A 24,895-nucleotide genomic window follows, 5' to 3' on the forward strand; every position below is an offset into this window, starting at 1 on the left:
TCATTATCACATTGCTGTTTGTGGGACCTTGCTGTGCGCAGTCTGGTAATTTGAAATGGCCTCCTAGGTTCCCAGGGGAAACTTTACACTCCTCGAGTTCATTGTCACCTGTCCTAAAGTAGTTTACAAAGGAGAAAGGGAACATATGCAGAGTAGGGTTAAGAGAGATAACTGAAGGCTTGGTTGGAGAGATGGATTTTGAGGAAGCTTTTAGAAACACAGAAAATAGCTGCAGGAGTAGGCCATTCGGCCCTTCGAGCCTGCTCCGCCATTCACTATGATCATGGCTGATCCTCTATCTCAATACAATATTCCTGCTCATACCCCTTGATGCCTTTTGTGTCTAGAAATCTATATAGCTTCTTCTTAAATATATTCAGTGACTTGGCCTCCACTGCCTTCTGTGGTAGAGAATTCCATAGGTTCACCATCCTCTGAGTGAAGAAATTTCTCCTCATCTCAGTCCTAAATATCCTATCCTGTATCCTGAGACTGTGACCCCTTATTCTGGACCCTCCAGCCAGGGGAAACATCCTCCCTACATCCAGTCTGTCTAGCCCTGTCAGAATTTTATACGTTTCAATGAGATCCCCTCTGATTCTTCTAAACTCAAGTGAATACAGGCCGAGTCGATCCAATCTCTCCTCATATGACAGTCCTGCCATCCCAGGAATCAGTCTGGTCAACCTTCGCTGCACTCCCTCAATGGCAAGTATATCCTTTCTTAGGTAAGGCGACCAAAACTGCACACATTACTCCAGGTGTGGTCTCACCAAGGCCCTGTATAAATGCAGCAGGACTTTGCTCCTGTACTCAAATCCTCTTGCAATGAAGGCCAACATACCATTTGCCTTCCTAACTGCTTGCTGCACCTGCATGTTTGCTTTCAGTGATTGGTGTACAAGGACACCCAGGTCCCTTTGTACATCAACATTCCCCCATCTATCACCATTTCAATAATACTCTGCCTTTCTGTTTTTCCTTCCGAAGTGGATAACTTCACATTTATCCACATTATACTGCACCTGCCATGTATTTGCCCACTCACTCAACTTGTCTAAATCGCCTTGAAGCCTTTTTGCATCCTCCTCACAACTCACAATCCCACCTAGTTTTGGGTCATCAGCAAACTTGGAAATACTACATTTGGTTCCCTCATCCAAATCATTGTTATATATTGTGACTAGCTGGGGCCCAAGCACTGATCCCTGCGGTATCCCACTAGTCACTACCTGCCACCCGAAAAAGACCTATTTATTCCTACTCTCTGTTTCCTGTCTGTTAACCAATTTTCAATTCATGCCAGTATATTACCACCAATCCCATGTGCTTTAATTTTGCACACTAACCTCTTATGTGGAACTTTATCAAAGGCCTTCTGAAAATCCAAATATACCACATCCACTGGTTCTCCCTTATCTATTCTACCAGTTACATCCTCAAAAAACTCCAGTAGGTTTGTCAAACATGGTTTCCCTTTCATAAATCCATGTTGATTTTGTCTAATCCCGTTGATATTTTCTAAGTGTCCTGTTTTCACATCCTTTATAATAGACTCTAGCATTTTCCCTACTATGGATGTTAGGCTAACCGGTCTATAATTGCCTGTTTTCTCTCTCGCTCCCCTTTTAAATAGTAGGCTTACATTTGCCACCCTCCAATCTGCAGGAATTGTTCCATAATCTATAGAGTACATAATCTAAAGATGACAACTAATACATCCACTATATCCATGGCTACCTCTTTTAGTACTCTGGAATGCAGATTATCAGGTCCTGGGGATTTATCAGCTTTCAGTCCCATTAATTTCTCCAACACTTTTTTTTACTAATACTAATTTCCTTTAATTCCTCCTTCTTACTAGTTCCTTGGTTCCCTAGCATTTCTGAGAAGTAATTTGTGTCCTCTTCCATGGAGACTGAACCAAAGTATTTGTTTAATTGCTCTGCCATTTCCCTGTTCCCCATTATAAATTCTCCCGTTTCTGACTGTAAGGGACCTACATTTGTCTTCACTAATCTTTTTCTTTTTACATACTTGTAGAAGCTTTTACAGTTCGTTTTTATGTTCCTTGCAAGTTTGCTCTCATACTCTATTTTTCCCCTCTTAATCAATCTCTTGGTCCTTTTTTGCTGAATTCTAAACTGCTCCCAATCCTCAGGCTTGCTACTTTTTCTGGCAACTTTATATGACTCCTCTTTGGATCTAATACTATCCTTAATTTCTTTTGTTAGCCATGGTTGGGCCGCTTTTCCTTTTGTGTTTTTGCGCCAGAAAGGAATGTATAATTGTTGCAATTCATGCATTCGTTCCTTAAATGTTAGCCATTGGCTATCCACCTAACTTTTAATGAAGCTTCCCAATCTATCATAGCCAACTCACTCCTCATACCTTCGTAGTTTCCTTTGTTTAGATTTAGGACCCTAGTTTCAGATTGTACTACTTCACTTTCCATCTTAACGAATAATTCTATCATGTTATGGTCACTCTTCCCTAAAAGACGCCGCACAACAAGATTATTAATTAACCCCTTCTCAATGCACATTACCCAGTTTAGGATAGCCTGTTCCCTGGTTGGCTCCTCAACGTACTGGTCTAAAAAACCATCTCATACACACTCCAGGAATTCATCCTCCACAGTATTATTGCTAATTTGGTTTGGCCAGTCTATATTAAACGGGGTAGATAGATAAAAAGACAGAGGTTTGGGTAGGAGTTCCAGAGAGCTGGCTGAGGTGGCTGATGGCATGCCACCAATGGTGAAATGGAAAGAGAATGGCCAGAAGCCAGTTAGAGGACCAGCGAGCATTGCAGGAGTTGCAAGGCTGGGGAAGGTTGCAGAGTTATTGGAACATAAGAACATGAGAAATAGGAGCAGGAGTAGGCCATATGGCCCCTCGAGCCTGCTCTACCATTCAATCAGATCATGGCTGATCTTCAACCTCAACTCCACTTTCCAGCCTGATTCCCATATCCCTTGATTCCCCTAGAGTCCAAAAGTCTATCAATCTCAGCCTTGAATATATTCAATGACTCAGCATCCACAGCCCTCTGGGGTAAAGAATTCCAAAGATTCACAACCCTGTGTGTGAAGAAATTCCTCCTCATCTCAGTCTTGAATGGCCGTTCCCTATTCCTGTGAATATGCCCTAGTTCTAGACTCTCTAGCCAGGGGAAACAATCTCTCAGCATCTACCCTGTCAAGTCCCCTCAGAATCTTATATGTTTCAATGAGATCACCTCTCATTCTTCTAAACTCCAGAGAGAATAGGCCCATTCTACTCAACCTTCTCATCCCAGGAATTAATCTAGTGAATCTTTGTTGTACCGCCTCCAAGGCAAGTGTATCCTTCCTTAGATAAGAAGACTAAAATTGTACGCAGTACTCCAGGTGAGGTCTTACTAAAGCCCTGTACAACTGTAGTAAGACTTCCTTATTCTTGCACTCCAACCCCCTTGCAATAAAGGCCAACATGCCATTTGCTTTCCTAATTGCCTGCTGTACCTGCATACTAACTTTTTGTGTTTCTTGTACGAGGACACCCAAGTCTCTCTAAACCAACATTTAATAGTTTCTCACCATCTAAAAAAATATTGTTTTTCTATTCTTCCTACCAAAGTGAATAACCTCACATTTCCCCACATTATACTCCATCTGCCACCTTCTTGCCCACTCACTTAATCTGTCTATATCCCTTTGCAGACCTCCTCACAGCTTACTTTCCCACCTAGCTTTGTGTCGTCAGTAAACTTGGATACATTACACTCGGTCCCTTCATCTAAGTCATTAATATAGATTGTAAATAGCAAGGGCCCAAGCACCGATCCTTGCGGCAACCCACTATTTACAGCCTGCCTGAGAATGACCCGTTTATCCTTACTCTCCATTTTCTGTCCTTTAACCAATCCTCTATCCATGCTAATATATTACCCCCAACCCTGTGAGCAACCTTTTATGTGGCACCTTATCGAATGCCATTTGAAAATCCAAATGTACTACACCCACTGGTTCCTCTTTATCTACCCTGCTAGTTACATCCTCAAAAAACTGTAATAGATGTGTCAAGGAAGGATTTATAGATGAGGACGAACATTTTCAATTTGATCCGCTGGGATACAGAGGGCCATCATAGAACAGCAAGGAGGAGGATGATGGTAAAGCAGGCATTAATGCAGGATAGGATGCAAGTGGTGATGTTTTCGACAATTTTGAGTTTATGGAGGATAGTGATTGGGAGGCTGGCAAGGAAAATATTGAAGAATTGAGTCTCAAAGTCCCAACGATGTGGATAAGAATTTCGATGACAGTGGGTTGCCACAAGGACCTTTGAACATAAAATGCCAAGGAAAGTTAAGGATGTCATGAATTTGGCACGGCAGAGTGGCTGAGCACGCTAGCACTATCACTTAGAGAGGTGGAAGAGGCAATGTTGTGGCGGTGGGAGTAAGCAGTCTTGGTGATGGATAGTTTATGGTATTTGAAGCTCAGCTCTGGGTCAAAAAAAATCACTAACGTTGCGTGTAGTCTGGTTCAGTCTGAACAAGCAGCCAGGGAGGGGGACAGAGTCGATGGCATTTAAGCCTGGATTTCTTGGTGAGGGCCAAAAAGAATGGTTTCAATCTTTCCAATGTTCTGGAGGAAATTCTGGTTCATCCATGACTTAATGTCAGACTGATGGTCTGTCAGAACAGCGGTGTCCAAGGGAAGTGGTGGAGACCTCAACATACATATGGAAGCTGAACCTGTTTCTACAGGCAGTGTCACTAAGAGAGAGCAGGTAGATGAGGAAGCCAAGGCTGGATCCTTTGGAGATGACTGTTCAGTGGCTAGAGGAGGAGAAATTACTTGCAATGCACTGGCTGCATTGGGACAGGTAGGAGTGGAACTAAAAAGGAAAAAGTGGAATCATTGTCATGGATCATAGAGGAAAGGTAGTGGAGAAGGATGACATGATCAATTGTGTTAAATGCTGCAGAGAAGTCAAGGCCAAGTAAGGGTAATGTACCGTAACATGGAATATCTGTGATCAGGGTAAATACTGAATTGAAAGGATTCCAACAGGGAGTCGTGGAAGAGGTGAGCATGGATCGGGGGGGGGGGGGGGGGCAGCTGCGACAACACATTCAAAGACCTCAGACAAAGAGGAGAGTTAGAGATGGGGCGATAACTGGAGAGGAGAGATGGGTCAAGAGTTGCCTTGTTGAGGAACAGATGATGATGGCAGGTTTGAAATAGGGAGAAACAGTGTTTGAACAAAAGTAGTCATTAACAAAGTCAGTGAACATGGGGACCAGGTATGGTAGTTGAGTGGTCAGGAGTTGGGTTGGGAGGGGATCAAAGAGGCAGGAAGTGGATTTTGTAGAAAAAATACTCCAAAAAGTGGTGCTTTAGCCATACTGATAAATTCTAGGAAATTCTGGATAGACCTAGACTTGTCGAGGTTACAAGCCTACAGAGAAGGATGGATTATAATGTCTGAGTAAGATTGGGAATAACTGGGAGTAAACTAAAGGAAAGCCAACTTTATCTGGTGCTGTCCAGTGTATCATATTTAAGGCGAGGAGGGTAATGGAATTTTACTAGCTAACGAGCAAGCCTGATCTTTATTGAATAATTCAAATATGCTCATTAATGTCCTTGATCTATCTAAGGTGATTGACACTTAAGTGAATCCTTGTGATAGGATGGATCACTTTAATTGGTCAGATATTGAATAGCTGGGAAAGGGACTCTTTCTTTATATATAAAAGATTGTGCTTTTTGAAACCACAGCCAGAAGTTGCAGAAGTCTGGGAAGGGTTAAGAAGAACTAAGAGAGCTTAAGAAGCAGAATTTCTAATCTGAGATGGTGTTGAGTGAAAGTGGAAAGTTACATCAGAGGCAAATATTTTAAGTGTATCACTCTATCATGGGGCAGTTCAAATCTCCAAGTATAGAGAGACAGAAATTAGAATTTAACCACAGTCCAAAATATAAGTACGTACTAGGTTGGACACCAGGGTGAAAGTTGGTGCTTGAAAAGGGAAGGAATACCACCGCTATGAATGGGGAATAGCCCTGAAAGCATTCTGAGGTGAATACATATATTTCAAGGGGAAGCAGATCCACCCAACTCTACTCCAACTGACTCAGATGCATGAGGTTGTGCAAAATCTAGGAATAATACTGTCAAAACTAATAGATTTTTGCCAATATGCTGAAATAATCATTAACCTATCATCTGTACATAAAATCTAACTGTAAATTAACTTTTCTGACTATGTTAATCTTGGATGTTGAGTGTAACTTATGTTCTGTAGTAAGTAGAACCCAGCTAAATCTGAGCGTGTAAAGCTTGAAATTCTATCAGTTAACAAATAATATCCTGTTCTCCTTAATCCTGTAACATATTAATCATGTTATCACAAATGTGCTAATAACATGATGTTAAATCATGTATAACTGTCTTGACTTCATTTTTGAAGTCTCTGGCAAGAGAAAGTCAGCTAATTTTCATCTTCAGTTGCTCATCAATGACTTCCCTCTTTCATAAAGTCAGGAGTGGGGCAGTTCACTGATGAATCATAGTGTTCAACTCCATTCACAACTCCTCTGAAAGTTAATGCCTCTAGCAGCACCTGGACAATATCCAGGCTTGGGCTGACAAGTGAATGGTAACTTTCATGCCATATAAGGGCTGGGCAATGACCACCTCCAAGAGGAAAAGATGCAACCACCTCCTCTGACCTTTAGCAGTACCACCATTGACAAGTCCCCCACCATCAACAACATTTTGGGGGTCACTAGACGGAAGCTTAAATAGGACTAGATATATCAACACCATGGTTACAAAATCAGGGCAGAGGCTGGGTATCCGTAATGAGTGGTTCACCTCCTGGCCTCTCAAAGCTTCTCTGCCATCTACACCACTCAATTCTGAAATGTGATGGATAGTCCCCACTCTCTTGGATGGGAGCAACTATTGCAACACTGAAGAAGCTCAACATCATCTGGAGCAGAGCAGTCTGCTTGATCAAAGTCTCTATCACTGGACTCTATCCACCCCCTCTACCACTGGCACACTTTGACTGCAGTATGTACTATCTATGGTGTACACTGCAGCAAGTCACCACTCTGACAGCACCTCCCAGCCTTGTGACCTCTAACACAGAGAAGGACAAGAGAAATTACGAAAGTATGAGGTGCGAGTTAGCTATGATAGATTGGGGAACTTTACTAAAAGGGATGACGGTGGATAGGCAATGGCTAATATTTAAAGAACGTGTGCAGGAATTACAATTATTCATTCCTGTCTGGTGCAAAAATAAAACAGGAAAGGTGGCTCAACCGTGGCTTACAAAAGAAATTAGGGATAGTATTAGATCCAAAGAGAAGACATAGAAAATTGCCAGAAAAAGCGGCAAGCCTGAGGATTGGGAGCAGTTCAGAATTCAGCAAAGGAGGACAAAGAGATTGATTAAGAGGGGAAAAATAGAGTATGAGAGTAAACTAGCAGGGAACACAAAAACTGACTGTAAAAGCTTCTATAAATATGTCAAGAGAAAAAGATTAATGAAGACAATTGTAGGTCCCTTACAGTCAGAAATGGGGGAAATTATAATGGGGAACAAAGAAATGGCAGAACAATTAAACACACAAATTCTGTCTTCACAAAGGAGGACACAAATAACCTCCTAGAAATGTTAGGGAACCAAGGGTCTCGTGAGAGGGAGGATCTGAAGGAAACCAATATTAGTAAAAAAAATAGTGCTAGGGAAATTAACGAGGCTAAAGGCTGACAAATCCCCAGGGCTTGATAATCTACATCCCAGAGTACTAAAGGAAGTGGCCCTGGAAATAGTGGATGCATTGGTGATCATCTTCCAAAATTCTATAGACTCTGGAACAGTTCCTACAGATTGGAGGGTGGCAAATGTAACCCCACTATTTAAAAAAAGGAGGGAGAGAAAAAACAGGGAATTACAGACCAGTTAGCCTGACATCAGTAATGGGAAAAATGCTACAGTCTATTATAAAAGATGAGATAACAGAACACTTGGACAGTATTAACGGGATTGGACAAAGTCAGCATGGGTTTATGCTTAACAAATCTACTGGAGTTTTTTGAGAATGTAACTAGTAGAATAGATAGGGGAGAACCTGTGGATGTGGTGTATTTGGATTTTCAGAAGGCTTTTGATAAGGTCCCACACAAGATGTTAGTGTGCAAAATTAAAGCACATGGGATTGGGGGGAATATACTGGCATGGACTGAGAATTGGTTGACAAGACAGGAAACAGAGAGTAGGAATAAATGGATCTTTTTCCGGGTGGCAGGCAGTAACTAGTGGGGTACCGCAGGGATCAGTGCTTGGGCCCCAGCTATTCACAATACATATCAATGATTTGGATGAGGGAACTAAATGTAACATTTCCAAGTTTGCAGACGACACAAAGCTGGAGTGGAATGTGAGCTGTGAGGAGGATGGAAAGAGGCTCCAATGTGATTTCGACAAGTTGGGTGAGTGGGCAAGAACATGGCAGATGCAGTATGACGTGGATAAATGTGAGGTTATCCACTTTAGTTGTAAAAACAGAAAGGCAGATTATTATCTGAATTGGTGATAGATTGGGAAAAGGGGAGGTGCAACGAGACCTGGGTGTCCCTGTACACCAGTCACTGAAAGCGAGCATTCAGGTGCAGCAAGCAGTTAGGAAGGTGAATAGTATGTTGGCCTTCATTGCAAGAGGATTTGAGTACAGGAGCAGGGATGTCTTACTGCAGTTATACAGGGCCTTGGTGAAACCACATCTGGAGTATTGTGTGCAGTTTTGGTCTCCTTATCTGAGGAAGGATGTCCTTGCGATGGAGGGAGTGCAACGAAGGTTTACCAGACTGATTCCTGGGGTGGCAGGACTGACGTATGAGGAGAGATTGGGTCGACTAGGCCTATGTTCACTAGAGTTTAGAAGATTGAGAGGTGATCTCATCGAAACATATAAAATTCTAACAGGACTAGACAGACTAGATGCAGGGAGGATGTTCCCGATGGATGGGGAGTCCAGAGCCAGGGGTCACAGTCTCAGGATACAGGGTATGCCATTTAGAACCGAGATGAGGAGAAATTTTTTCACTCAGAGGGTGGTGAACCTGTGGAATCTCTACCACAGAAGACTGTGGCGGCCAAGTCATTAGATGTATTCGAGAAGGAGATAGATATATTTCTTAATGCTAAAGGGATCAAAGGATATGGGAAAAAAGTGGGAACATGGTACTGAGTTTGACGATCAGCCACGATCATTTTGAATGGCGGAGCAGGCCTGAAAGGCCGAATGGCCTACTCTTGCTCCTATTTTCTATATTTCTATGTTTCTATGTAACAATGTCATGGGAACGCTATCACCTTCAAATCACACATGATCCTAACTTGGACATATAGGTTGAGATTTTTCACTTCTATGCTCGCCAGCTCGCAATTTTTCACACATTCACTTTAATGAGCAAGCACAAAAGTGGGAAGCCTGGGCATTTTGTTACTCCTTTATCATCGCTAGATCAGAATCCTGTAATTCTTTCCCTAATACCTTAGTGGGAGTACTTGAGAGTTCAACTAGCTAAAGCCGTGCAGTTTACTGGAACGCTTCCCGCTGCTTGTCTAGCTAGGACCTTCCTACCCCCCAATTAGGGCACTGGATGCAGGGTTATCTGGAACTGAGTGGGAAGAATGCTGAACCCCAGCCATAAGTGTACCCCTCCAGCTTCCACTAGTAAGCCAAGCTTGCTGGTCAATCATCAACAGTGCCCTTGAGTACTATGGACCTACCTGGTTCAGGTATAGGGATTACCTAGGGTACCACAGAGGGATGACTTGTATTCAAATTATACTTCTTTTATTAATTAAAATGTTAATTAAATTTGAACTTAGCACTCATGAGCCTCTGGGGATAGTGACAGCTATGATTACATCATGTGACTGGGGTGACACTGAGACAACCTTTATGATTCAAGCAGTGTGATAAGAAAAGAGGCCAGTTACATGCAGTTTGATCCCACACTCATTTTGAACTGGGTTGAGATTCCCTCTCATTCAAACTAATTTCACTAAGAATTGTTATCAGAAAGCAGAGTCTTAACGATCCATCAATTTGACCTGGATTCCAACAGAAGTTCCAGAGCTTTAAGGACACTGTTCCACCTAGTTATTTTCTTCATTCGACTTCTATTCTTTTGGTGAGTTCTTTTTCTATATCTTTTCCCCTATTCTTCTCCTACATTACTCTGTATCACACGCCACCTACAGCAAGAGCAGGTGAAATACTGCCAGGTCTCTTAATCTCATTCTAGCCTGAATGACTGACCCTCCAGTTTTCATTCACTCCCTGTAGGAAGGTACCAGGCCTCCTGCAATTGGTGCCTCTCCTAGGGCAAGAGTGTGATCAATAAAGTACTATGTGGAGAAAGCTAGGGATAAACTGAGTGTTCTAAAACTCTGTGGCATAATTATACCACCCCTTTTGATTTAGCATTTTAAAGTCATGAGAGGCACAAATAAAATGCAGCTTGTAAATGTGTTGCACACGCTGGGTAAGTGGGGTATGGACAATGTTTTCAAAATTAGAAAACCACAAACTAAAGAAATTCATAAAGAACTTATACAGCTGTTTACTGATAGAATATCAACAAACAGTAGTCAAGGTTGAGACTAGATTCTCTTCAAGGAAACTACATTTATAACATAAGTTGGTAACCTCTTTCTAACATACACTGACCAGGGAAGGGGAAGTGCGTTGGATAAATCTAGCCCAAATGAGTGGAATTAAAGTCTCTGCTGTTAAATGCAAGGGTCCTATGAGAAATGAGTATGGGCAGTTTCAATCTAGTTCCTGATGAGTATAGCCTCATCATAGAACTGACCCTAATATAAACTATCAAAACCTCAGTCAAAGAAGGCCCAGGATAGGTGATGTGGAGGTGCAATTCACCACAGTAAGACAGGGAACACTGGAGGACTGCTTTTACACACCTCCTAGTAGATGAATATAGAACGATGTAGGTAGAGACATGGGGGAGAATTTTAACCCCCAAGAACAGATGGGAAGTTAAAATTAATGAATTTTCAAGCACAACCGCAACCTGGCTCCAACGTGCCCACTTCCAGGTTTAATGGAGGACCGTTTGGATGCATGCTCGTAATCTACTCACCGGAGGTGGGTCCCTAATTAGTTCAGGTGGGCGGGTAGTTATCGGAGCAATTAACGTCATCATGAGACATTAATTAGGTCTTTTTAAATTGATCGTAACAGACCTTCAAATTTAACGCCTCAAGCGCGGGTTTCCCGAGGCTCGTGAATCTCTCCAATGAAACCGAGGCGAGAAGGGCCATAACGTGAGGTAAGTGCCTTTATTGCACCGCTTGTGGGCCAGGAGGAGCGGGAGCGTTTTCTCCAGGCCCAACAAGCTTACTTGCTGCGATTGACCGACCCCCACGATGTCCAAGACACCCCACCAATGTCCGACACCAACTCCTAACTGTACAAATATAATTATAAGCATTTACCCGCCTCGCAGTCCTCCAGCATCTCCTTGTAGCGATCTCCCTCTTGGCATCCGCACCATGGCTGCTTGCCCATCTGACAGGCAGCCAGCCTGTCAATCTGGCTGGCTATCGGGCGGGGAACCTATTCAGTGGGACCTGTGGGAAACCCTTACTTCTGGGTTTCCTGCCTGCAAACCCCACCCCACCCTTCCTGGCTCCAAGTTAATATCAGGGCCATGGACACAGGCCACCAGCCTGCCCTCTTGGCCAAGGAGATATAAAAGAGGAAAGGGGAAAATATAAATAATTTTAAAAGCGAAACTTGGAGCAATAGTAATAGGTTTGTTAATCCTTTAGTAAAGATGTCATCAGAGCTAACGATTTGAAGCACACAGGCCACCAGCATCTAACCTAACAGCTCCTGTCAGCAAAATTAAAAAATACAACTCTACAATGACTGCAAAGTTGTTATCAATATAAGGGGAGGGGTGTCACATGATCGCCATTAACCACTCCAGATTTGCTCTCACAATTCACAATATCTTTGATAAACCCTTTCATCAATTACAGCGTTGGAACCAACTGCCCACTAATCTTTATATAACACGCTCTGTCCAATACATTAAATGTAAGGAATCTTACAACACCAGGTTATAGTCCAACAAATTTATTTTAAAATCACAAGCTTTCGGAGATTATCCCCTTCGTCAGATGAATGAGTGAAAAGGTTCTCAAATCGCATATCTTATACTATGTTGGGACAGCATCACACCAATCAAAAGGTGTCGTTGTTATTCAAACAGGCCAGTCACGGAGAACAGCACGTCCCAGTACACTGGATATACATTGTGTCGATTACACAGGCAGGCAGAAAGAAACTCAAAATGGCAGAGAGAGAGAGAGAGAGAATCGTCGAGCAGAAGTTGATAGCCAAGTTCCGCACTGTTAGCGTGGATTTTGGACTGTTGAATTAAAGGCAACGATGAAGTGACTAATGGGTACACGACAGTGGTATTTACCCTAAAACCACACTGAAATGCGCTTTGTGTAGATTAGACTAACCTTAATTAAAGGCTTAAATATAACGCTTGACTACTAATAAAATGGACACTATTAAACAAAATGGATTCTATTAAACAAAGGGACACTATTCAGTCCTTCTCCCAAAGCTTTGTCCAATAAACTGCATGTTGAATCTTTAAGTCTGACTCCGAGTGGTGATTTTTTCCCCACAACACGCACCCATGAGGACGGCCTCAACCGGGATCTTGGGTTCATGTCACGCTACACGTAACCCCACCAGCAAAAAGGGGGAAAAAAATTATATGTTTTTTAATATTCTCTCTCTCTCTCTCTGCCATTTTGAGTTTCTTTCTGCCTGCCTGTGTAATCGACACAATGTATATCCAGTGTACTGGGACGTGCTGTTCTCCGTGACTGGCCTGTTTGAATAACAACGACACCTTTTGATTGGTGTGATGCTGTCCCAACATAGTATAAGATATGCGATTTGAGAACCTTTTCACTCATTCATCTGACGAAGGGGATAATCTCTGAAAGCTTGTGATTTTAAAATAAATTTGTTGGACTATAACCTGGTGTTGTAAGATTCCTTACATTTGTCCACCCCAGTCCATCACTGGCATCTCCACATCATCAATACATTAAACACTTTGGGCTTCATTATAGGCTTCCATCTTTTCTTTCCTACTCAGCCCTCTTACTCAGATAGAGAACAGACCACAAAGAAGCTAGTTAACAAACACCAAAAGTCATCCAACACTGATTTGCGAAGCAAATCACAATTGTCAAATGGTATTCAACAAAAATGCTGATCTATATTTTCAACTACAGACACTTGCCAAGCTCGATGGGATCTATTCTCAGAAACTGCAAGTCCGCAAGGAAGTGTCCTTCAGTAAAAGATTATTCTCCATAGAGATTGGCTTTAGTTTAAAAAAAACGTGACCAGCTCTCCCAATGGTTTTTTGATGAGGTAACAGAGAGGGTAGATGAGGGCTATGCAGTTGATATGGTGTATATGGATTTTCAAAAGGCATTTGATAAAGTGCTGCATGGTAGGCTTGTCATCAAGATTGCGGCCCATGGAATAAAGGGGACAGTAGCAACATGGATACAGATTTGGCTAAGTGACAGGAAACAGAGAGTAGTGGTGAACGGTTACTTTTCGGACTAGAGGGAAACGTACAGTGGTGTTCCCCAGAGGTTGGTACTGAGACCATTGCTTTTCTTGATATATATTCATGACTTGGATTTGGGTATAAAAGGCCCAATTTCAAAATTTACAGATGACACAAAACTTGGAAGGGTAGTGAACAGTGAGGTGGATAGTGATAGACTTCAGGAGGATATAGACAGGCTGGTGGCATGGGCGGACACGTGGCAGATGAAATTTAACGCAGAAAAATGCAAGGCAATGCATTTTGGTTGGAAAAATGGAAGAGAAGCAATATAAACTAAAGGGCACAATTCTAAAAGGGGTAAAGGAACAGAAAGATCTGGGGATATATGTACACAAATCATTGAAGGTGGCAGGGCAGGTTGAGAAAGCGGTTAAAAAAGCATACGGGATCCTGGGCTTTATAAATAGAGACACAGAGTACAAAAGTTATGATGAACCTTTATATAACACTGGTTTAACCACAAATGGAGTATTGTGTCCAGTTCTGGGCACCGCATTTTAGGAAAGATGTGAAGGCCTTACAGAGGGTGCAGAAGAGATTTACTAGAATGATTCCACGGATGAGGGACTTTAGTTACTTGAATAGACTGGAGAAGCTGGGGTTGTTCTCCTTGGACCAGAGAAGGTTGAGAGGAGATTTGATATAGGTATTCAAAATCATGAAGGGTATAAGCAGAATAGATAGAGAGAAACTGTTCCCATTGATGGAAGCGTCAAAAACCAGAGGGCATAGATTTAAGGTGATTGGCAAAAGAACCAAAGGTGACATGAGAGAAAACTTTTTTACAGAGCGAGTGGTTAGGATTTCGATTGCACTGCCACAGGGGGGTGGTGGAGGCAGATTCAATCATGGCCTTCAAAAGGGAACTGAATAAGTGCTTGAAAGGGAAAAATTTGCAGGGCTACGGGGATAGGGCCAGGGAGTGGGACTAGCTGGATTGCTCTTGCATAGAACTGGAATGGATTCGATGGGCCGAATGGCCTCCTTCCATGCTGTAACCTTTCTATGATTCTCTTCTATGATCACTGAGTACTGCCATACCCTGTTTAGTCATTTCTCCTGAGAGAGCACTCATTGGAAATTGATAAGTTTTGTGTATCACCCAATGCCACTGGTTCAGGCGAAATAGACTCTGTTTCGTCATACAGATCAGAAAACCCCATGGTGTCTGTTGAGTTAGCTATTGTCAGCTGGAGCTGTAGTTGGGGCACTCTAATCACCTCAGTGCCTGACTTCATGCTCCTGCTCACTATCCAGTGACCCCTTCTATAAAGGGCCCTTGAATGGATGGCTGTTGAGAACGGTTTTGGGCTCAACCGTGATGCCTCTCAGGTCAAATATCTTGCCAACACTTTTAGTGTCTAAGCTCACATGAAGAATGATCACTTGGCAAGGTATGACATGTCGGCATGGACCCAGCAAGACATCAGCACCTTCAGAAGAGGAGGGGCGAACATTGGCATTCGAAAAAAGGACTCTGGGAAACACAAATACTTTTATAATTAAGATCACCCAATGACAAGCACATTCTGCAGTCAGTGATGCTACCTAACCATTTCCATGGAATTATGGGATGGTTTTGTTTGAATACATTTGCTGAAACTTTTTTCCTCTTAACAGGCGATGGGTGCCCGGGAAAATGTTGCCGACCGAAAGGTACTGTTTTAACTTAAAGATAAAACAATGAATTGTATGGTTGTCAAAACAAAGTACCACATTGTGGGAGAACTGATCACTTACCCGCTTTGCATTAAGTAAAACATTAATACTGGTTCAGGAATAGCATATCTGATACTCCTTTTATATTGCTCCAATGTAAAAAGGAACCCCAAATGTTTTACAATTATGTTAAAGTAGAAGGAAGGACAATGAAGAACTGGGTCCATTAAAGGAGAAATTGCTGAAAAGTACTGCAGATGATCAGGATATGGCAGCTATGTTGAATGGATTCTTTCCGTCAGTTTTCACAAAGGAGAACTGAAGACAAATTCCAGTCACGGTAAAAGGGCTAAGAAATCCACACACAAGTGAGTAAAGAGTGCATTATGCAGTGATTGGAAGGACTAAATAAGGCTCCTCAGCCAGATGGGATACTAGGAGGACATTAATGAGACTTTGGTTGATATTTTCAGCACTTCTTAAATACTAGAGTTGTACCCGAATTGCTACACCGCTGTAATTTTGTCAAAATGTGGCAGAAGCTCCGTATATATGCCGAAACGGGGTTTCCGCTGCACTTATGATGAAGTTACAGAGGCAGAATGTCTGAGGAAATTCAGGGCTATTATCTTCAGAGACTTGGACCAGTTTTGTAAATGGGCTGAGTTGTAGCAGATGGATTTTAATGTGGATAGAAATGTTGGGTAATGCATATAGGAAGAAGTAACAGTAACATCAGAATATCATGAAACGGTCTTATTTTAAGCAGGCCTGGGGATTTGTGAGATTGAGCTAGCCCAACTCCACTGGAATTCAGCAGGTGCCTCCCCAAAGGATAACAAGATTAAAATTGCAGGGAGAGATTTCACACCCAAACAAAAATAACCAAGTTACAATAAAATTCAAAATAACAAAATAGGGGGAAATCAAGCAAGAATTCCATATCATGTCCACATCTTGGCGCTCAAGGGTCACCTGAGCAAAAAACATGAGCAAATCCTGACCGGCATTCCTACACATCGCCAACCTGTCACAGGCACAGATCGACCAGGAAATCCTCCAAACTGCACAAGCTGTAAATTAGTTGGTCAAAAATGTAAAGGATTTCTTTAACAAAAACAGAAAATGCTGGAAACACTCAGCAAGTCAATTAACATCCGTGGACAGAACAGACAAGTTAACATTTTGGGTGTAACCCTTTATCAGAACTGAAAAAATGAACATTTAAATAGGAACAGAACAAAGGGATCATAACATGATAGAATTTCACATCCAGTTTGAGAGCGAGGATCTTGGTCTGAAACTACTGTATTAAACTTAAATAAGGGCAATTATAAAGCAATAGGGTGGAATTGGCTAAAGTGGACTGGATAAACAGATTAGATGGTATGATGGTGGATAAGCAGTGGCAAACATTTAAAAAGATGTTTTATGACTCGCAACAAAAATATATCCCTGTGAGGAGGAAAAACTCCACAAAAAGGGTGAACCAACCATGGCTAACTAAGGAAGTCAAGGATGGTATCAGGTTAAAAGAAAAAGCATACAACTTGGCAAAGATTACTGGTAAGTCCGAAGATTGGGAAAACTTTAAAAACCAGCAAAGGATGACTAAAAGGATAATAAAGAGGGAGAAAATAAATTATGAGAGTAAACTAGCAAAGAAATATAAAAACTGACAGTAAAAGCTTCTACAAGTATATAAAAAGGAAGAGGGTAGCTAAAGTAAACATTGGTCCCTGAGAGGATGAGACTGGGGAAATAATAATGGAAAACAAGGAAATGGCAGAGGAATTGAACAGATATTTTGTGTCTGTCTTCACAGTAGAAGACACTAATAATATACCAGTAATAGTAGAAAATCAAGGGGCAAAGGGAAGGGAGGAACTAAAAACAATCACTATCACTAGAGAAAAAGTACCAGGTAAACTAATGGGTCTAAAGGCTGACAAGTCCCCTGGACCTGATGGCTTGCATCCGAAGGTCTTAAAGGAAGTGGCTACAGAGATAGTGGATGCATTGATTGTAATCTTCCAGAATTCACTAGATTCTGGAAAGGTCCCAGCGGATTGGAAAACCACAAACGTAACATCCCTATTCAAGAAGGGAGTGAGACAGAAAGTTTTAGCTATAGACCAGTTAGCCTAACGTCTGTCATTGGGAAAATGCTAGAATCCATTATTAAGGAAGTAGTAGCAGGACATTTGGAGACTCATAATACAATCAAGGAGAGTCAACATGGTTTTATGAAAGGGAAATCATGTCTGACAAATTTATTAGAGTTCTTTGAAGAAGTACTGGGCAGGGTGGATAAAGGGGAACCAATGGATGCAGTATATTTGGATTTCCAAAAGGCATTCGATAAGGTGCCACATAAAAGATTACGGCACAAGATAAGAGCTCATGGTGTTGGGGGTAATATACTGGCACGGATAGAGGATTGGCTAACTAACAGAAAACAAAGAGTCAGGATAAAAGGGTCATTTTTAAAATGGCAATATGTAACTAGTGGGGGTGCCACAGGGATCAGTGCTGGGGCCTCAACTATTTACAATATATATCAATGACTTGGATGAAGGAACAGAGTGTCTTGTGGCCAAATTTGCTGATGATACAAAGATAGGTGGAAAAGCAAGTTGCGATGAGGACACAAAGGGCCCAATTTTAGCACCCGCTACCGGGTGCGTTCTCGGCGGGGGGGCCCCGAAAATCCCGAAATCCCGGAGCGGGACCGGATCGCGCCTCGATCCCGCCCACTTCCGGGTTCCGCGCTGACGTGGGGGGGTGCGTGCGCAGCCCCCGCTGGTGGGAATCCCGCAGGCAATTAAAGCCAGCGGGATGCCACTTGAGTGTATTTACTTTGGTTGTTCAGGTCATTAACTGACCTGATGAAGGGACTGTGTGTGATTTTGGATAAACATGGGACTGTTTCACACACTGGGGGAAACAGTCCCAGTTGAAATGGACGTGTTGCAGCCGTCAGCCTGTTGCAGCTGCAAAGGTCCATTTGACAGTTGGGAGGGAGACCCTCAGCCATTGCAGGAGGCCGCTCTGTCACTTGGGACAAAGTTTGGCCTCCACCACCCTCTTCCTGATGGTCGAAGTCACCAACCTGCACACTTACCCCGGGGTCCGGAGACATGTACCTACCTTGCGCACCCCCTCAGATGTACATCTTGCGGATGGGGGCCACCGTAGCTGTAGTCATGACTTCCTCGGAGGGCGAACAGCATCACCAGCCTCACCAGCCTCGCCATCCACGCCGTCCACCTCTGACACGTGGAGCTCCACAACAGAGTGCTGTGACACATCCACCTGTACAGCAGGAGGGAGGGCTACCGCAGAGAGAGATGCGTCGCAGAGGGCACTACCCTCGCCACACGTTCCACAGACCGAGGCTCAGCCTCCTGGACCTCTCTGAGCAGCAGTGCACACGGAGGCTCAGAGTCACTCGACGTATAGCCGTGGACATCTGCAGCCTCTTTCATGCCGAGCTGCTCCTGGCTGGCCCGTGCACCATCTTCCTACCTGTCGCTGTCAAAGTCACCACTGCCCTCCCGAATTTCTGCTCCACAGCCTTCCAGGCTGTAACCGGGGACATCCCCGATGTCTCTCAGTCGTCTGCGCAGAAGAGCCCTGCAAATACACCTACACCCACTCTGCAGTGACACACTGGGTGGCATCAGTGGTGGGTCCTCATAGGGATACCCAGGAGCTGGCATTATTGCACAAACCGGACAGGATTCGCGAAGACATGGCAGTAGTGGTGCCAATATAATGTGTGATGTGAGTTGTTCTTTAATTCAATGGAAGTAAGAACCATGACAATCCCTCAAACACCCTTGTGCATCCCCTTCATGCTCACGACACGTTTGCCTTACGCTGCCTACTGCACATATGTGATGCATGCCCTGTGGCTGCAGCACAGGTGGTGGCAGGTTGAGTGAGGCTGACCGTGAGAGAGATGCACGAGAGGGTGAGTATGGGATAGAGCCATGAGATTGTATGAGGATTGGGTTGCGTGGTAGTGGCGGGGTGAGTACTCGCGAGGTGAGTAGGTGCAGGTAAGATGAGGATGAGGTTTGAGTGGGTATGAGGGGTCATGTGACAGAGTAGTGTTGGCAGTGCCGAAGGAGATGTGGGGTGGGGGCAGTGTTGTGGCAGGCGGAGTGTAGGGGAAAGACTACGTGTTCTCACTGTGGCTGACCTACTGAGGTCATTGGAGCGCCTCCTGCACTGTATGCAGGTGGGCGATATGTTGGTGGCGCAGGTGACCCCCTCTGCCACCTCGAGCCAGGCCTTCTTGGTGGCAGAGGTGGGCCGCTTCCTCCCGCCCGCCGGGGGGAAGATCTCTGTCCTCCCCCTCCTCCTCACCCCATCTAATGATACCTGGGATGAGGCATCATTAAACTGGGAGCAGTCTTCCCCCTGGGCTGCTCCATGCTGTAATTTTTGCTGTTTGTGGCAGCAACTGTCAGTGGAGGACTGCCCCTTTAAATAGAGGGCCTCCAGCTGACAGAGCTTACTGCGCATGCGCAGCCCACCCGACGCGCAGATCAGCATCGGGGAACCCGGAGGAGCAGGTAAGTGGATCCAATTAGTGTGTTGCCTGCTACGATCGCGCGGGCAACCCACTAATTTCACCGGGCGCGTTCCTACCCGCCGAGAACCCGCACCCCTGGTAAAATTGGGCCCAAAGTGTCTGCAAAGGGAAATTGACAGGTTAAGCGAATGGGCAAAAATTTGGCAGATGGAATATAATGCGGAAAAATGTGAAGTCATCCACTTTGGGAGGAAAAATAAAAAAGCAAAATATTATTTGAATGGAGAAATACTACAAAATGCTGTGGTACAGAGGGATCTGGGTGTCTTCATACATGAAACACAAAAAGTCAACATACAGGTGCAGCAGATAATCCGGAAGGCAAACGGAATATTGGCCTTTATTTCTAGGGGGATGGAGTATAAGCAGGGAAGTCATGCTACAATTGTACAGGGTGCTGGTGAGACCACACCTGGAGTACTGTGTACAGTTCTGGTGCCCTTATTTAAGGAAGGACATACTTGCATTGGAGGCAGTTCAGAGAAGGTTCACTAGGTTGATTCGGGGAATGGAAGGGTTGTCTTATGAGGAAAGATTGAACAGGTTGGGTCTGTACTCATTGGAGTTTAGAAGAATGAGAGGAGATCTTATTGAAACATACAAGAAACTGAGGGGACTCATTAGGGTAGAGGCTGAGAGGATGTTACCCCTCATGGGGGAATCTAAAACTAGGGGGCATAGTCTCAGAATAAGGGGTCGCCCATTTAAGACGGAAATGAGGAGGAATTTCTTCTCCCAGAGAGTCGTGAATCTTTGGAATTCTTTACCCCAAAAATCTTTGGAGGCTGAGTCATTGAATACATTCAAGGCTGAGTTAGACAAATTTTTGATCAGCAAGGGAGTCAAAGGATATGGGGAAAGGGCGGGAAAGTGGAGTTGAGGTAAAAATCAGATCAGCCATGATATCATTAAATGGCGGAGCAGGCTCTAGGGGCCAAATGGCCTACTCCTGCTCCTATCTTTTATGGTCTTATGGGATGGGAGAGGGAAAGAAAAACATACCCACACAAAACCGTGTGGACAGGCCCATCCCAGTAAGCTGTTTTCTCAGTAAATTGTTTTACCAGACACCTTACTGACCAAAAAAATGTTCTTATTAAATAATTATTAGATTACTAGCTTCTGTGGAGTGAATCTGCTCCATCCTATCTAAAATTTCTGAGTTCCTGTTTTACTACGTTGTACTTTGAAAGTAAAGGCATATTTCTGAGAAGAATTTCCTGTACTCAGTTTCCTTTACCTGCTAATATTACGTAACTACCCGTTGCCCACTATTGGCCCCATTAAATTTAATAAAGATGGCACTTTGTGATGTAATAGGAGGGGAATTCTAAACAAGTCTTCTGTTCCATGCTGCATCTATCCAGCAGTTTAAGGCTTAGAGCACAGGAGTAAGGAGTGGCTGTGGAATCTTACGTAAGTTTATAGGTATCTCCCTGTACATTGGTTAGGATTATGTGACAGTTTGGTAGAGTAGAACTCTCTTTAACCTTTATATTTACCATCTGAGAATATTATGGAAGATCACTGGCAAGCAGATCAGAAAGTGGAAATCAGGGTATGACAAATATATTGTTCACAGTATCACCTGTACACCATATGCCAGTCTGTTTCTTCCCCCATTTTATTTTGATTACCAGTAAGGAAAGAGGTATTTCTCTGTCCCTTATACTCCATAGCAGCAATCCGAGCCAGGAAGGAATTCAAGCCAGTTAAACTGGAATTGTGGGGCCAAAACCTGGGTTTCTTTTCAGTGGGTCAAGATCTCATTTTTCCAACACTCGGGGGGAAAGATTTTTTCCAAAAACTAAAGCACATTATCTGGTTTCTCTACCCTGGGAGAGAGAGCAGCCTGGCCTCACAACAGGTGATATACAGCGCAATGCTTTTTGACAATGCATCACGGTATGTGGCTGGTGTTGGCAGTTGGGACTATTGAGGGCACTGAGGTAAAGTCCTATCCCTCAGGTCACAAAAAAACCTCCTGCACAATTAAATAAGGATAAAAATCAATGTGTAAGCTTAGGCGCCAAGCCCTGGTGCGGCTCACCTTACATCACTTCTATGGATAAAAATATCCTTGGTAGGATTGTATTTAGTAAGTTCATCCCCGTCCACAATCTCACCTGTTGCCCTGGCTTGGGGTGTGGCGCCATGTGCCGCGCACTCCGCGCTCCTTCCCCCCGCGCGCCGATTCAAATGTTAACGGTCGGCGGGGGGGCGCGCGCTCGCCCATAGGCGGCAAACGGTCGGCGGCTGCAACCTGTCGGTTTGCAACCATGATCCCCGGTAAAAGGTAAAACATCGAACAAAACTTATATACATCCAAAGTCAAAATGTTCGTAATACTTAAAAAGCCCAGCGAGCATTCGGCCGCTCGCGGGTTATAGAAGGTGATGAGGTAAAAGATGAGGGGGATAGGGGATGAGAGAGAGAGAGAGAGGGGGGTTAGGGGATGAGAGAGAGAGAGAGAGAGGGGGATAGGGGATGAGAGAGAGAGAGAGAGGGGGGATAGGGGAAGAGAGAGAGAGGGGGGATAGGGATGAGAGAGAGAGGGGGATAGGGATGAGAGAGGGGGGATAGGGGACGAGAGAGAGAGAGAGGGGGATAGGGGATGAGAGAGAGAGAGGGGGGATAGGGGATGAGAGAGAGAGAGGGGGGGATAGGGATGAGAGAGAGAGAGGGGGGATAGGGGATGAGAGAGAGAGAGGGGGGGATAGGGGATGAGAGAGAGAGAGGGGGGGATAGGGGATGAGAGAGAGAGAGGGGGGATAGGGGATGAGAGAGAGGGGGATAGGGGATGAGAGAGAGGGGGGATAGGGGATGAGAGAGAGAGGGGGGGATAGGGATGAGAGAGAGAGGGGGGATAGGGGATGAGAGAGAGAGAGAGGGGGGGATAGGGGATGAGAGAGAGAGGGGGGGATAGGGGATGAGAGAGAGAGAGAGAGGGGGATATGGGGATGAGAGAGAGAGGGGGGGGATAGGGGATGAGAGAGTGAGGGGAGTGGGGTTGTGAGGAGTGAGTGGGGGGTTGGTTGTGAGTGTGAGAGGGTGGGTGGGTTGATGTGAGGTGAGGGGGTTGTTGGTGGTGAGTGTGTGAGTGGGGTTGGGGTTGAGGTGTGAGTGTGTGGGGGGTTAGGTGTGATTGTTGTGGGGGTTTGGGTTGTGTGTGTGTGGGGGGGGTTGTTGTGTGTTGTGTGTGGTGTGGGTGTGTGTGTGTGGGTTTGGGTGTTGTGTTGTGTGTGGGGTTGGTGGTTGTGTGTTGGGGGTGTTGGTGTGTTGTTGTGGTGTTGGGTGTGTTGTGTGTGTGTGTGGTGTGTTGTGTTGTGGGTTGTTGTGTTGTGTTGTTGTGGGGTGTGGTGTTGTTGTTGTGTGTGTTGGTGTGTTGTGTGTGGGGTGTGTGTGGTTGTTGTGTGGGTTTTGTGGTTGTTGTTGGTGTTGGTGGTGGGTGGGTGTGTGTGTGGTGTGTGTTGTTTTGTGGTGTGGTTTGTGTTGTGTTGTGTGGGTGTGGTGTTTTGTTGTTTGTGTGTTGTTTGTTTGTGTGGTGTTTGTGTGGTGTGTTGTTGTTTTGTGGTGTTGTTGTTGGTGTGTGGTTTTGTTGTGGTGTGTGTTGTTTTGTGGTTTTGTGTGTGTGTTGTGGTTGTTGTGTGTGTTTGTTGTGTTTTGTTGGTGTGTTTTGTGTTGTGGTTGTTGTGTTTGTGTGGTTGTTGTTTGGTGGTGTTGTGTTGTGTGGTTTTTGGTGTTGTTTGTTGTGTGTGTTTGGTGTGTTGTTTTGTGGTTTGTTGTGTGTTTGTGTGGGTGGTTGTTTTGTGTTGTTGTGTTTTTGTGTTGTTGTGTGTTTGGTGTGTTGTGTGGGTGTTGTGTTTTTGTGTTGTTTGTTTGTTGTTGTTGGTGTGTTGTTGGTGTTGTTGTTTGGTGTGTGTGTTTGTTGTGTGGTGTTGTTTTTGTTGTGTGTGGTTGTGTTGTTGTTGGTGTGTGTTTGTGTTGGTGTTGGTGTTGTGGTGTTGGGTTTTTGTGTGGTGTTGTTGTGGTTGTTGTTTGGTTGGTTTGTGTGTGTGGTTTGTGTGTGGTTGTGTTGTTGGGGTTGTGGGTTGGTTTGTTGTGTTGTGTTTGGTGGGTTGTGTTGTGGTTGGTGGGGGTGTGGTTGTGGTGGGTGTTTGTGTGGTGTGTTTGTGTTTGGGGTTGGTGTGTGTGGGGTGTGTGGTTTTGTGTTGGGGGTGTTGGTTTGTGGTGTGTTGGTGTGTTGGTGGTGTTTGTGTTGGTTGTGTTGTTTGTTGTTGTTGTTGTGTGTTTGGTGTTAGAGGTGTGGTGAGAGAGATTATTATTAGTTTTGGTTTTGTTGTGATATGTGATTGGAGGGATGAAAAGTGAAAAGAGAGAGAGAGAGAGAAGAAAAGGGGGAAAAGAAGAGAGAGAGAGAGAGTGAAAAGTGAAAAGAGAGAGAGAGAGAGAGATGAAAGTGAAAAAAGAGAGAGAGAGAGAGAGATGAAAGTGAAAAAAGAGAGAGAGAGAGAGATGAAAAGTGAAAAAGAGAGAGAGAGATGAGAAGAGTGAAAGAAAGAGAGAGAGAGAGAGAGAGATGAAAAGTGAAAGAGAGAGAGAGAGAGAGAGAGATGAAAGTGAAAAAGAGAGAGAGAGAGAGGATGAAAAGTGAAAAGAGAGAGAGAGATGAGAGAGAGTGAGAGAGAGAAGAGAGAGAGAGAGAGAGATGAAAAGTGAAAAGAAAGAGAGAGAGAGAGATAAAAGTGAAAAAAGAGAGAGAGAGGTGATGAAAAGTGAAAAGAGAGAGAGAGAGAGATGAAAAGTGAAAGAAAGAGAGAGAGAGATGAAAGTGAAAAGAGAGAGAGAGAGAGATATGAAAAGTGAAAAAAGAGAGAGAGAGAGAGATGAGAAAGTTGAAAAAAGAGAGAGA

The 24,895-nt window shown here is 44.0% G+C and overlaps 1 protein-coding gene across 1 annotated transcript in view; it reads left to right on the plus strand.

Moving 5' to 3' along the window:
• The window catches only part of sacs2 (sacsin molecular chaperone 2), a 103,997-nt gene that overhangs the window by 24,484 nt on the left and 54,618 nt on the right, over nt 1–24,895 (plus strand). Inside the window, exon 2 of the mRNA XM_067974229.1 lies at nt 15,342–15,377. Coding sequence (XP_067830330.1) covers nt 15,361–15,377 — 17 coding nt within the window. The 5' untranslated portion in view covers nt 15,342–15,360. The remainder of the gene's footprint in view (nt 1–15,341; nt 15,378–24,895) is intronic.

The sequence above is a fragment of the Heptranchias perlo genome, chromosome 40 (assembly GCF_035084215.1).
Source record: "Heptranchias perlo isolate sHepPer1 chromosome 40, sHepPer1.hap1, whole genome shotgun sequence".
Taxonomy (NCBI): Eukaryota; Metazoa; Chordata; class Chondrichthyes; order Hexanchiformes; family Hexanchidae; genus Heptranchias; species Heptranchias perlo.